Below are 14,031 nucleotides of genomic sequence, written 5' to 3'. Positions count from 1 at the left end.
GGTAGCATTTTCTGGAAGGCTCTAGTCTGGAATGATGGCATAAATAACCAATTAGAATGCTAACGGGTCATATTTAAGTCGTAGATTTAGACCGACTAGCTTAAAGTGTCAAAAACGGTACGATACGCTAGATTAAGCGATGATCGGAATAGAATGTAGTTTAAACCCAACAAGCACTAAAACTTGTATAATATGGGTAAACTATTAACATTCTGGAATTTAAGATAAAAATGATAAGGTTAAACCCGTTTCGGTAAACTTATGTAAACTAGTTACATAAGTCGAACCGTACGCATATAAGCGATAACGGGTAATCGGATGAGTCATGTACAAGTTCCATATGCTATTATACTTTAAACAGTTATAATATCAGTAGGATATCAACTTGTATACTCGTTAAGGTTTTAAAATCAAATTAAGCCTCATAAGGGCGTTTTGGTCATTTAGTGACTTATAAAAGGAACTTGAATATAATCTGATGTTATGATTATAAACATTCTGGAAAAATAAGTTATTTGTGATATAATATCAGTAGGATATCAAACATATGTGTGTTTTATGGTTTAAGACCAAACTATGCACCGAAGGGGCATTTTGGTCATTTCACGCATAGTTTGAGAACTTATTTGGGAATCTGAGTTTATAACATATACCTACTGTAAAAATATTTTAAATGAGTTATAAAATCATTAGGTAACAAGTCTTGGTTGGTAAATATGGTTTAAAACCATACTACGCGCCGAAAGGGCATTAAAGTCGTTAAATGACGATATTTGCGTTGTTTAATGAAAACTGATATTATAACCAGGTTTATATGATCAAAATATGTTATTTAATATAACATATCAGTAGGTAAAAGGTTTTGTATGAAAAGCATGATTAAAACCATTTTAAGTGCCATAAGGGCATTATCGTCATTTATCGACATAATACAAGAACTTGTACTTAACTCAAAATATAAACTGACTTGATATCCCAAATAATTCTACTTATGATATTACATCAGAAGGTAATGAGTTTTATAAAGAAATTATGTTTAAAACCATTTTAGATGCTGAAAGGGCATTTTGGTCTTTTAAAAGCATAATTTACGATGTTATATTAAAACTCAGTTTATGATCAGAATAATAACATCAAAATATGTTAAACATGTTAACATATCAGTATGTAATTCATTTGCAAGTTCATTGGTGTTTAAAAGCTTACTTTTTAATAAAAAGGGCAAAATAGTCAAAGTTTAGTATAATAATGGAACTTGTATAAAAACTCAGATTACTAATATGACCATGTAATATAACCTCAGAGGGTTATGCTTAATAATAATATGATCATAATGAAACCTTTAATCAGTAGGAAACTAATCTAATTCGGGTCAGAATTGAAAGTCAAAGCAGAAGTCAAACTTCGCGAATTTCGGTTGCGAATCGACCCTAGAACTGGAATTGACGAGCCGAACATGTTTCCACATGTTCTAATAATTATTACCGAGTTATTAAAGTGTTAAAACATATTTTAGAACACCTACATTATCATATTATAATTATTTCAAAAACTACCCAGTTTGACTTTTTAATATTAGTAACTTTGACCCATCAATTGACCATGCAAACGTGATTCTTAGGAGGTGCCCTTTTGAGGGATTAACACCTACCTAATTACGATCATGTAGCCATGTTCGTTGCGAACAATGGCTGGACCATTAAGGTCTAGACCAAAAGTCAAAGCATTTATCGAAAATGCTTGACTTTCGGCTTTAAAAAGCCTATAAACGAAAATGGAACTGAAAGGAGCACTTACTAGTGGTCCTTAGATGAAAATGCACTTGCTTAGGAAGTCCCCAATGCTCAAGAACCTCCAGAAGTGAAGACAAGAAAGAAATTCAAGGATGAGCAAGTTCAACAATGAACAAGCCACCTATTTATAGTGTTTGGAGGATTTAGGAGATGATTCTAGGTGTTAGGAGGCTTCAAGAGATCACTACAAGTGTCTCCTAACGTGTCACAAACCAGTATACAACCCCTAGATTTGATTTAATGGCTTTTGGCTGTTAAGAGTGGGCTGCAAGCCAAAAAAACACGCTGGGCAACCCCTGGCAGCCTGCGGCGGCCGACCATTATTCCCGTCGCGGGCCGCGGCGGCTGAAATCAACGTTCAAACATTGGCAAGTTTAGCCCCTAAGCCGTTGAAACTCATATAACTATTATTATTTGCACTTTCAACCCCTCAAGTTCAATATTAGGTATACCCGGAAGTATATCCGTACATCATGAAACTCCGGGTTCGTTAAAAGGCCATTCAGAGGTATAAATTAACATGTTGATGCTTTTAACCCTTCATATCATCAAACTTTCAGTTAAATCACAAACGGTTTTGTTCGTCCAACAAGTGGCTCGTGTAGAGAATACGAACACCGTAAAAGGTCACTCAGAGGCATAGTTTAAACATGTTGACACTTTTAGTCCCCTCACATTCATAATTTCATTGTTTGGCAAAAATAGTCCCTCCTAACCAACATTTGGCACTATTAGGATTAGGGACACGCGTCAATACATTATTGGACACGATTTTACGAGGTGTTACAAGCCGCTTATTTTATAACGTTTTGAGTCCAATTTTTTAACACGTGTACTTTGATTTTGGACTCAAGTGGTTAAAACCAATGAAACACAGGGACTCAAAATGTTATAAAATGACGGTTAGGGACTCAGAGCGTTAATTTTTTTTATTTTTGACTCAAGTGGTTAAAACCACTAAAACACATGGAATCAAGTAGTTATTTACTATTTAATTAATAATTATCTATAACTAATATAAATGTATCAAATAACTTTTCATATTTCGAATATGGTAAAATGCATTTTACATGGGATTTTTTTATATTTTACATCAATTGAATATGGTTATGTTACTTATGTATATAGTTGTAAAATTTGATAACGACATGTTTGATATGCACAAATTTGAATAAAGTCCATATTTAACACAATGCTTGGTAGGGTTGTTCAAAACCGGATATCCGAAATTTTCGGATATTCAAAATTCAGATATCCGGTCAGATAGTATATCGGATATTCGAATATCCAATTTTTATTTAAGTTTTATTTTTTTATTATTTTATATATTCGGAACCGGATATTTCGGATAGTTTCGGATATCCGAATATAAGTTTTTGGATATTTTTCGGATATTTTTTCGGATATTTTGGATATTTTTCGGATACTTCGGCTATTTTCGAATATTCAGATATCTGAAAAAAATAAAAATTAAATTTTCGGATATCCGAAATATCCAAAATATCCAAAATATCTGAATTTTTTTAAAATCACTATCCGAATCCTCAGATATCCGAATTTCGGATATTTCGGATTCAGATATCGGGTATTTTAGATCGGATTTTCGGATACGGATAGTTTTGAACACCCCTAATGCTTGGACATATATATTTGGATTATGAGAAAACCCCATTGAGTTATGAAAACTTAGAGAACTCCGACTTTTCATGCGAGTTTGCCATTATTTTTGCACACACGTAGATTAAAATGTTACAAACATAAATGTTAAAAAATTTCGAAGCGGCGTTTTTAGCCTTTTTACGCTGTTGTAAAAAGTAGTGATAAATCAACATTCACACCCTCTGTAAGGGTTTCTTACATGGAAAAGTTGATTTTTTGTCTCATGATCCATATATCCAAAAATAGTATTTATATCAAAGTATTTACTATATCATTAATATACATAGTAGAATTTAATTACAATTCATTTACCATAACCTTATAACTTACAATTATTTTTAAAAAGACTTGCAATTTTATAATCAATTTTTTAGTGTTACTTCTGTTAAAACATATAACAAGATGGATTATAGTATCTTAAGAGAGAATTGAAAACTTAAAAAATTATTTTAAATAGCGAAAATATAATTGTTCTTTTGTTTTACTATTTTATCTAGTAAGACATTTCATTAATAAGGATTATATACAAGTTTATAATTTATATTTTTTCATCATTTAACCCGTGTAATACACGGGTTTGCAAGCCAGTAATAGGGTATGTTTGGCAAAAGTAGCTGGTGGCTAGAAGCTGGTAGCTGATGGCTGGAAGCTGGTAGCTGGTAGCTAGTAGCTTTTTATATATATTTGATGTTTGGCAGAGTAGCTGGAGCTTTTAATAAAATATATAAAATGACCAAAATAAATATAACTAAAAATTTAAAAAGTTTGTGCATTAAAAAGTTCATTATCTTTAGAGGTTAAAATAGTGATTTTTTCCCTGAAAACTTGTACAAACTTTTAATTAAGTATGAGTTTTTTTCTTAAAAATTTAAAGCTAGAAACCCCTAAAACTTCTAAAACTCCATATCAAACATACCCATAATTAGGGGTGTAAACGAGCCGAGCCCGACTAGGCTCGAGCTCTGCTCGTTATGTTTTTATGAAGCTCGAGCTCGGTTCGTTCGAGCCTACTTCTCTGAGCTCGAGCTCGGCTCGCGAGTAAAACCCAAAGCTCGAGCTCGGCTCGACTCGGCTGGAACTATTTCGAGAACAACCTTAAATGAGCTAAAAGCTCGGCTCAAGCTCGTTTCAACAACGATTAAGCGAGCGAAAGCTCGGCTCGAGCTCGGCTCACCAATGTTATCATCATCATTATTATATTATATATAGGGTAAATTACACTTTTCGTCCTTTATGTTTGTATCAGATTGCAATAGATGACCTTTAACTTTAATAATTACAGTCACAGTCCTTTATTTGGAAAACTCATTACACCTTACATCCTTTATCACTAACCTGGTTAAATTTTTCTGTTAATTATGGCATGTACCTTGCACACGAGGGTAGTTTAGTAATTTACTAGTATATCTAAAACAAATTCCAACAAAAAGATAAAAGAGTGATGAGTAATAGGAAAAACCGAATGTGATTCATACATAACCCTCAGTTCAGAAACTCTTCTTCCTGCCATATCTATGGGGGTGTTTGGGTTAGCTTATGTGCAGGACCTGTAATGTCAATTGTAGATTCATCACCCCCATTGGAGATCTTAGGTATGCCAGTTTATAAATAAAACAAAACCCAACTCTTTTATCTCATATCTCTCTTTCTCTCTCTCTCACGCTCTCTTTCCCATCATCTTCACCACAATCCCCACAAACCCAATTCAAAACCCCCAAATCCCCAAACCAAACCCTAAATCAAAACACCACCATCAGCCATAGCAAGAGGGACCAAACAGACTGCTTCTTCTCCAGCTTGTAAAAAACGTGTTTGTAGGTTGTGGAGACAACCATTTGGAAAAAAAAATTGTGGCTCGCCGACCCTGGTGCTTAGATTCAGTTTTTTGTACGGGTTTTGTTCTGTTTCGCCGGTAGCAACGTGGCATGGGTTTTGTTTTGTTTCGTTGGAAAAAGTGGTGGCGGCGGACTTCATCTTAGTGCGAGATGCTGCTACCCAAGCTTTTAATGGTAGAAGTAGAACAGAGACACCTAGCAATGTAATACGGGCTTTCCGATATCAGCAAATGGTGTACAGCCAAATTTCCAGAACAATCCAATGGCTACTCACCTTTTGGGTACCCAATACAACCCTCATACTTCGAATTGTGGGAGTGGGACGTTCTTCCAATCGCAAGCTTATACTTCGAATTGTGGGACATGCTTCCAAACAACTGATGATTGAATTTACCAGTCGATGTGGAATGATGCAGAGTTATCTCAGCAATGGTGGTGGGGGTGGGATTTGGGGGTGGTGGCAGTGACGGTGGGGTTGGTTGGATAGAGAGAGGGTAAAATACAATTTTGGTCCTTTATACTAGTAAAATGACTAACCTACCCTCATGTGCAAGGCAGATGCCATAGTTAACTGAAAAATTTAATCAGGTTAGTGATAAAGGACGTACGGTGTAATGAGTTTTCCAAATAAAGGACCGTGACTGTAATTATTGAAGTTAAAGGTCATCTATTGCAATCTGATACAAACATAAAGGACGAAAAGTGTAATTTATCCTATATATATATATGAAAAACTAAAATTTTGTTTAGGCTCGTTTGGGCTCGCGAGCCTAAACGAGCTTTGTATTTCAGGCTCGAGCTTGGGCTCGATAACTAAACGAGCTCTATTTCAGGCTCGAGCTCGGGCTCGTTAAGGCTCGACTCATTCGAACTTTTAACCAAGCCAATCACGAGTATCTCTCGAGCTTCTAGGCTTGTTTACACCCCTACCCATAATAACAAAAAAACAAAACCGAAGACGGTAGAGAATCCAGCTCAAATCATACATAACGTTCTCTCTCTCTCTCTTCAATTTTCAAGATTTTGGGTAAGAATCACTGTAGTCCGTTCGCCATTGCTGCCATTCGAACCCTAAAACTTAAAACCGACGATCAACCCACAAGGTAATCATCATCTTCTTCTTCATTGTTTGTATGCAATCTTTCCAGATAAACATCTTAGACGATTTAACGGTTACCGATCCTCATTATCTTTACGATTATTTGCATTGGAGATTGTGCATTTGTATTAGGTTCATTTGAAGTTTGATCTTCATCATTTTTTTTTGTACTTTTAGGAAGTACATTTGTATTTAATTCAGGTTGTATTGAAGCTGCATGAGTATGGAATAATTTTATGTATTTATTTATTTGTGTTGTCAGAGAGATTTGCTAATTGGGTTGTTTAGTTTGGCTGATTTTGTTTTATTTGGATATGGAATATGGAATCTGTAATGTATGTACATTTGGTTTGCTATATCATTATTTGTGAATGGGTTTGTGAAATTGTGAATGTACCTTCGGTTTTGTGATGAACACCAGTTGTTTGATGAAATACCTCAGTTAGTTCTGATGCAGTACACAAATGAATCGTTAAAGTAGTTTGATAATATGGTGTTTCTTACTTAAAGGAAGTTGAAACCAAGGTTTTGAGCATTGACAATGAAGCATATATTGGTCATGACCAAAAACATGTGTATTCTTGAATATATTCTATGAATTTACAAGTTTAGTTGGTAAAATCGGTGAAGCCCTTTTTGTCGTGAATGGGTCATACAAGGTTGTGCAAGTTTCTTTAGTGTATGCAATGTAATGCGATGTCAGACTGAGTTGAGTGATATTTGGTAGAACGTATTCTGTAATTTTTGATATATCAGCCAACTTGATCTTACATCCAGCCATGTTTAGCTCAAGAGAATCCAAACAGGGTATTTTTTTTTTGTTTACTTTTGGTGTGGGGTGTGTTTGGGACATGCAATAACAAAAAGTGCATGCACACTCCCCTTCAAATTGCTTGGAAACCAATAGTTTAGTCTTTAATGATTATATATTCATTGGAAAATAAAATATAATAACAATACCTGCTCGATTTCCTGTCCATATAAATTTTAGTTCAGGTATATCATATACGGTGTTACCTTAACTGCGTAATTTATCACCTCTAGTAACATAACATGCTAACTTCTAATCCACATATTACTGTCTTCATTCGTTTGTTTTCTATAATTTCATTCTTGATTATAAAACTAGGTGCGACGCTTGTACATTTGCACTTAATGTTATATTCAACTCTTTTCTGGCAGGAACAAATCATCCCCTTTTGCACGTTTTAATTACAGTGCTTTATGGTGAAACAAATAACATCGTGAAAAAAGATGGAAGTTACCAGTAACGAACCAGAAGAAACCCGTGTTCTAACTCCACTGAGATTCTTACGGGGCGTGTTTTGTTTACTCGTGTTGCTTTCAACTGCATTCGTGATATTAGTCTACTGCGGTTTCATCACAGCTGTTATCTTTAGACTTTTTAGCGTACATTACAGCCGAAAGGCAACCGCCTTTTTCTTCGGCAGCTGGCTGGCGTTGTGGCCTCTTTTATTCGAGAAAATAAACAAAACGAAAGTAATATTTTCCGGAGAAACCGTTCCTGCAGACGCGAGAGTGTTGATAATTGCAAATCACCGAACGGAGGTTGACTGGATGTACTTATGGGATCTTGCTATGCGGAAGGGGCGTTTAGGGTATATTAAGTATGTTCTTAAGAGTAGTTTAATGAAGCTGCCTGTGTTTGGGTGGGCTTTTCAGATTTTGGAGTTTATTTCGGTTGAGAGGAAATGGGAGGTAGATGAGTCACCGATGCGTCATATGCTTTCGACTTTTAAGAATCGTAACGATCCTCTTTGGCTTGCAATTTTTCCTGAGGGCACTGACTTCACGTAATGTTTGTTTTATACTTTCTCATACAGGTCTAGAGGTGGCAAAATGAGCGGGTTGGGTTATGGGTCAAAATGGGCTTTTTTGGTTCAATTTGAGTTGCATAAACCGGAACACTTTTCTTTTCCCAAGCGTTGAGCGGGTTGGGTAACGGGTCAAAATGGGCTATTTTGACACAGTCTGAGTTGGGTTGACCGGAACACCTTTCTTTTCGCAAGTGTTGAGCGGGTTGGATAACGGGTCAAAATGGACTATGATTCTATGAACACTTTTCTTTTCCCAATTGTTAAGTTTTTTTATAAACAATTAGTGTCAAGTATAAGTACAAGTTTTTTTAGTATTATGATTTTGGAGGTTTATGCCTTAAAAAACCGTTTAGGCAACTTTTGACTTGTTTGACCCACTACAGATAATAAACTAAATTGACCCCTTTATAAACATGCCCTTAATGGGTCTGTGTTATTTTTCTTTGTATTTCATATTTTGTTTTATATTTTTATAACGACGCAGTGAACAGAAGTGCATTCGTAGCCAGAAATTTGCTTCTGAACACGGGCTACCTATCTTACATAATGTTCTACTCCCAAAAGCAAAAGGTTTTGCTGCCTGCTTGGAGGAACTAAGAGGCTGCTTGGATGCAGGTGCTCGCCTATCCTAGTAATTTATCTTTTTTGTAAAATATAAATTCATACGCTGGCATGTTCGGTTCTTTGAGATTGCCAGTGAGTTGGAATTTATCGACTATGTGATAACAAATATCTACATTTATGACATATTGCAGTTTATGATATAACCATTGGCTACAAAAACCGTTGCCCGACTTTCTTAGATAATGCATTCGGGGTGGCCCCATCCGAAGTTCATATTCATGTCCGGCGTGTTGTTGTGACTGACATCCCATCTTCTGAAGAAATGGCCGGTTCGTGGTTAAATGACACTTTCGCCAAAAAGGACCAGTTACTCTCAGACTTTCACTCAAGTGGTTGTTTCCCTCACCAAGGAACCGAAGGCGATCTTCCTACAATACCTTGCCTGGTCAACGCCTTCTGGGTGATCCTGTTGACCTCCATGTGTATGTTGTTAACCTTTTACTCATCATTGTGGTTCAAAGCATACATAACCTTGGTGTGTAGTTATCTAGCGTCTGCTACCTATTTTAATATCCGACCATCCCCTATTTTCGCGTTGTAAACCTTTGTTTATGTATTAAATTGAGAAAGTGTCTGACTAGGTTGATAATAATGGGGGCATCTCCTCCATGATGAACACCATATCTGTATATTTTGGTTAGTGAATGTAGCAGTCAGCATGATGTTTAAACAATCCTATCATTATTACATGATTGTTTCTGAAAATCTGGTCATTTGGGCTTTGGGAAAGGATGTTCCAATATTAAAACAAAAATGATAAATTATATATAGTAATGCATTGTAGTTATAGAATGGTATCCTTATGGTAAATGTATCTTATTAAATACTAGTGTATTAAATTTTTATGTCTATTTTATATTTTATAAAGTTCAGAAATGATTATGTGGATGTTTGGCTTTCCTTTTGAAAATGACTTTTAGGAAAATGACTTTTCAACTTATTTGAGAAGTAATAAGTCAGGATTTCCTGACTTATTGACTTATTCACTCACACACAAAGGAATTCCAAACACTTTGAAAAGTCCTTTTTGCCTCAAATAAGTCAATAAGTTGAAATAGAAGGAACCCCAAACACCCCTTATGTCTTAAGTGATAAAAACCAAAGAGAAATAGAGATAAACTGAATACCATTCTTCATTCTATTCAACATTACAATATATAGATGAACATAACTATTAACCTTAAAGCCTATGAGTAAAGGGTTGAGCCTAAAATGTCTGGTTTATAACACTCTCCCTCAGACATTTAGAATTATACACAGTTTAACAACATATTTCAGGATGATGTTAAATAGGTACTTCATGACCTTAATAAATAAACTGATACTACTGGATCAGCTATGCTGCCTCATTAAAAACTTTACTAAGAAAACCCAGTGGGACAAAACTTAGTTAAGGGAAAAAGAGCACAGTGTGTATAATTCTCCCTCTGAATTCAACAAACATCTTTCAATCTACGGAGACGGATCTTGTGTGATAGTTGCTCGAAATTGCTTCTTGGTAGAGATTTTGTGAACATCTCAGCTAAATTTTCACTTGACTTGATCTGACGAACATCAATTTCTCTTTCTTTCTGCAAGTCATATGTTGAGAAGAACTTTGGTGAGATGTGCTTTGTTCGATCACCCTTTGATGTAACCTTCTCTGATCTGAGCTATGCAAGCAGCATTGTCTTCATAAATAATTGTCGGCTCATTCTTGATCTGTTCTAATCCGCATGCTTCTTGTATGTGATTAATCATTGATCTCAACCACACACATTCTCGACCAGCATCATATAGTGCTATCAATTCAGCATGATTTGATGATGTTGCTGTAAGTGTTTGCTTAGTTGACTTCCAAGAAATTGCTGTGCCACCGTACGTGAATACGTAACCTGTCTGAGATTTTGCCTTGTGAGGATCTGATAGATATCCGACATCAACGTACCCAACAAGTTGGGACTTTTGATCCTTTTGATAGAAAAGACCTAAGTCTTGTGTCCCGCAAATATATCGGAATATATGTTTCACACCATTCCAGTGTCTACGTGTTGGATTCGAACTGTATCTCGCTAGTACATGTACTGCAAATGTAATGTCAGGTCTTGTGTTATTTGCGAGATACATAAGAGCACCGATCGCGCTTAAGTATGGTACTTCTGGACCAAGTACTTCTTCGCCTTCTTCTTGAGGGCGATAAGGATCCTTGTGTGGATCTAGCGGTCGGACAACCATAGGTACGCTAAACGGATGTGCTTTATCCATATTGAAACGTACTAACATCTTCTGGATGTAGTTTGATTGATGGACAAATGTGCCATTGCACAGATACTCAAATTGTAGTCCGATGCATAATTTCGTCATACCAAGATCTTTCATTTCAAACTTCCATCTTTAACAACTGAGCAGCTTTCTCTATCTCTTCAAGAGATCCAATGATGTTGATATCATCAACATAGACTGCTATTATAGTGAAATTTGAGAGTGATCTTTTTATAAATACACATGGACTGATTACATCAGACTTGTATCCTTCTTTTTCGAGATATTCACTAAGTCGATTGTAGCACATACGACCAGATTGTTTAAGACCATATAAAGATCTCTGGAGCTTTATAGAACACATTTCTCAAGGTGTTGATTTTAATGCTTCAGGCAATTTTAATCCTTTAGGGATTTTCATGTAGATGTCATTTTCAAGTGTCCCGTATAAGTATGCGGTGACGACATCCATTAGTCTCATATGAAGTCCTTTAGATTGTGAGGCCGATTAGGAACCTAAGGGTTATCGCATCCACTACAGGGGAATACGTTTTCTCATAATCAACTCCTGGGATTTGGGAAAACCCTTGTGCTACAAGTTGAGCCTTATATCGTACAATCTCATTCTTTTCATTTCTTTTTATTGCAAACACCCATTTATAACCTACTGGTTTGACGTCTATGGGTGTTCGGACTACAGGTCCGAAAACATGTCGCTTTTCGAGCGAATTCAATTCGGCATTTATGGCTTCTTGCCATCTTGGCCAATCATTTCTATGCATGCACTCTTCTAAAGTTTTTGGTACGTAATCATTTTCATTGATTACATCCATTGCTATAGCATATGAGAATATATCATCAACACGTGTTTTATTCCGGTTCTACATTGTACTATCTTGTACATAATTAATAGAGATCTCATTTCGTTAGGTACCGGTATTTCTTCTGAAACTTCATTTTCCTCTGGATTCATAGTTGTCTCTTCTGGGACATTTACCTCTACCGGGGTTTCACTTATAATCTTTTGTGAGTTTTCACCAACTGCGTTACTTTGCTCTTTTCGTTTCCGTGGGTTTTTGCCTTTGGAACCGATTGGTCTCCCATGCTTTCGTTGTATAGTAATCGCTTCTGGGATTACTTCAATTCGAGCAGGTGCATTTGATGCTGGTACATGTGACTTTGTCACTCTATTCGTGTCTGTGAATGCATCTGGTAGTTCATTCGCTATTCTTTGCAAATGTATAATCTTTCACATTGACCACTTCGGGGGTCGAGATTTGATAGCGATGATGCATTCCACGTTATTTCTTGTGTTACCAGTCTTTTTTTGTCCTTATCTCCCCCTAAGACTGGGAACATCGTTTCATCAAAATGATTGTCAGCATACCGTGCTGTAAACATGTCTCCCGTCATTGGTTCTAAATATTTAATTATGGAAGGGGAGTTAAAACCAATATAGATACCCAGTCTTCTTTGGGGTCCCATTGTAGTACGTTGTGGTGGCGGTATTGGTACATATACCGCACAACCAAAAATTCTAAGGTGGGACAAACTTGGTTCTCGTCCGGAGACCAGTTGCAATGGGGAGTATTCGTGATCAGCAGTTGGTCTCAATCTAATCGGTGCAGCGACTTGCAAAATAGCATGACCCCATGCAGAAGATGGTAGTTTACATCTCATTAAGAGTGGTCTAGCGATTATTTGTAATCGTTTAATCAGAGATTCAGCTAAACCGTTTTATGTATGAACATGAGGCACTGAATGTTCAACATTGATCCCGATTGACATACAATAGTCATTAAAAGTTTGAGATGTGAATTCTCCTGCATTATCCATCCGGATGTTTCTAATTTGATTGTCCGGGAAATTAGCTCTCAGTTGTATGATTTGAGCTAGAAGTCGGGCAAATGTTACATTTCGAGTAGCTAGAAGACTCATATGTGACCACCTTGAGGATGCGTCAATTAAGGCCAAGAAATAGTGGAATGGTCACACGGAGGATGAATAGACACACAAATATCCCCTTGGATTCTTTCTAAAAATGATGGGGTCTCATATATCAATTTAGTTTGTGAGGGCTGAGTTATAAGTTTGCCCAGAGAGCATGCTGCACATGATAAATCTTGTCGTAGCAAAACTTTTAAGTTTTTGAGAGGGTGCCCGATTGCACTTTTGATTATTCGTCTCGTCATTATGCTACCAGGGTGACCTAGACGATCATGCCATATATTGAATGTGTCTTTATCTAACAGCTTTTGGTTACTCACCATGTATGATTCGATAGGATTGATATTAGTACAATATAATCCAGAGGATAAGGCTTCTAATTGTTCAACAATTGTTTCTTTGTCATTTTTGTCTGAAGTAATTTGAAGATATTCAATATTCTTTTCAGATATTGTTTTTAGGTGGTAACCGTTTTTTCGAATATCTTTAAAGCTAAGTAAATTTCTTCTGGATTTACTTGAATATAATGCATTATCAATAGTTAATTTGGTACCCGAAGATAATGTTATGTGTGCTCTACCGGAGCCTTCGATAAGGTTACTGACACCAGATATAGTACTAATCAGTGTCTCTGCCAGAGACAACTTAGAGAAAAATTTCATTTCTTTGAGAATAGTGTTAGTACTACCGCTATCTTCCAGACATTCATCACCAATAATAGCTCTACTGGAGCTAGTATACATATTTCTTCAGGAAATAAAAATGAATAAAAGTTAATGCAAAGAAGTAAAATTAAACATTGCAAGAGTTTCAAACCAAACCAAATACAAAGGTCACAGTGTGAAAAGTGAAGCATAAAAGGTACGACATGTGCGAGACCAATGATTTGACATCCCACATTTATAACAAATGTTGCTTTGGTTCCCGCTACTTTTCCCTTTTGAAGGTCGCCCCTTATTATGTCGACTCGATTCACCACCGCTATTTTTAGTGTT

At 36.1% G+C, this 14,031-nt stretch overlaps 1 protein-coding gene across 1 annotated transcript; it reads left to right on the top strand.

Annotated features, from left to right (window-relative positions):
• The first annotated feature begins 6,210 nt into the window (after positions 1 to 6,210).
• Positions 6,211 to 9,521, top strand: LOC110886059 (probable 1-acyl-sn-glycerol-3-phosphate acyltransferase 5). Its single transcript, XM_022133821.2, has 4 exons — positions 6,211 to 6,390; positions 7,569 to 8,200; positions 8,709 to 8,839; positions 8,980 to 9,521. Exons 2-4 carry the CDS (start codon positions 7,641 to 7,643, stop codon positions 9,387 to 9,389), a joined length of 1,101 nt encoding a protein of 366 aa, XP_021989513.1. The 5' UTR covers positions 6,211 to 6,390; positions 7,569 to 7,640; the 3' UTR covers positions 9,390 to 9,521.
• The last annotated feature ends 4,510 nt before the right edge of the window (positions 9,522 to 14,031 follow it).

The sequence above is a fragment of the Helianthus annuus genome, chromosome 10, assembly GCF_002127325.2.
Source record: "Helianthus annuus cultivar XRQ/B chromosome 10, HanXRQr2.0-SUNRISE, whole genome shotgun sequence".
NCBI classification, from domain to species: Eukaryota; Viridiplantae; Streptophyta; class Magnoliopsida; order Asterales; family Asteraceae; genus Helianthus; species Helianthus annuus.
The sequence above is the reverse complement of the archived record's forward strand: the minus strand, read 5'-3'. Positions and strand labels throughout refer to the sequence as shown.

Bases quoted from the DNA above. Each gene is read 5' to 3' on its own strand.
- LOC110886059 (XM_022133821.2), top strand. From the start codon at position 7,641: ATGGAAGTTACCAGTAACGAACCAGAAGAAACCCGTGTTCTAACTCCA. The intron at 8,201-8,708 runs GTAATGTTTGTT...ATAACGACGCAG, and splicing joins CCTGAGGGCACTGACTTCAC to TGAACAGAAGTGCATTCGTA. The intron at 8,840-8,979 runs GTGCTCGCCTAT...GACATATTGCAG, and splicing joins AAGAGGCTGCTTGGATGCAG to TTTATGATATAACCATTGGC.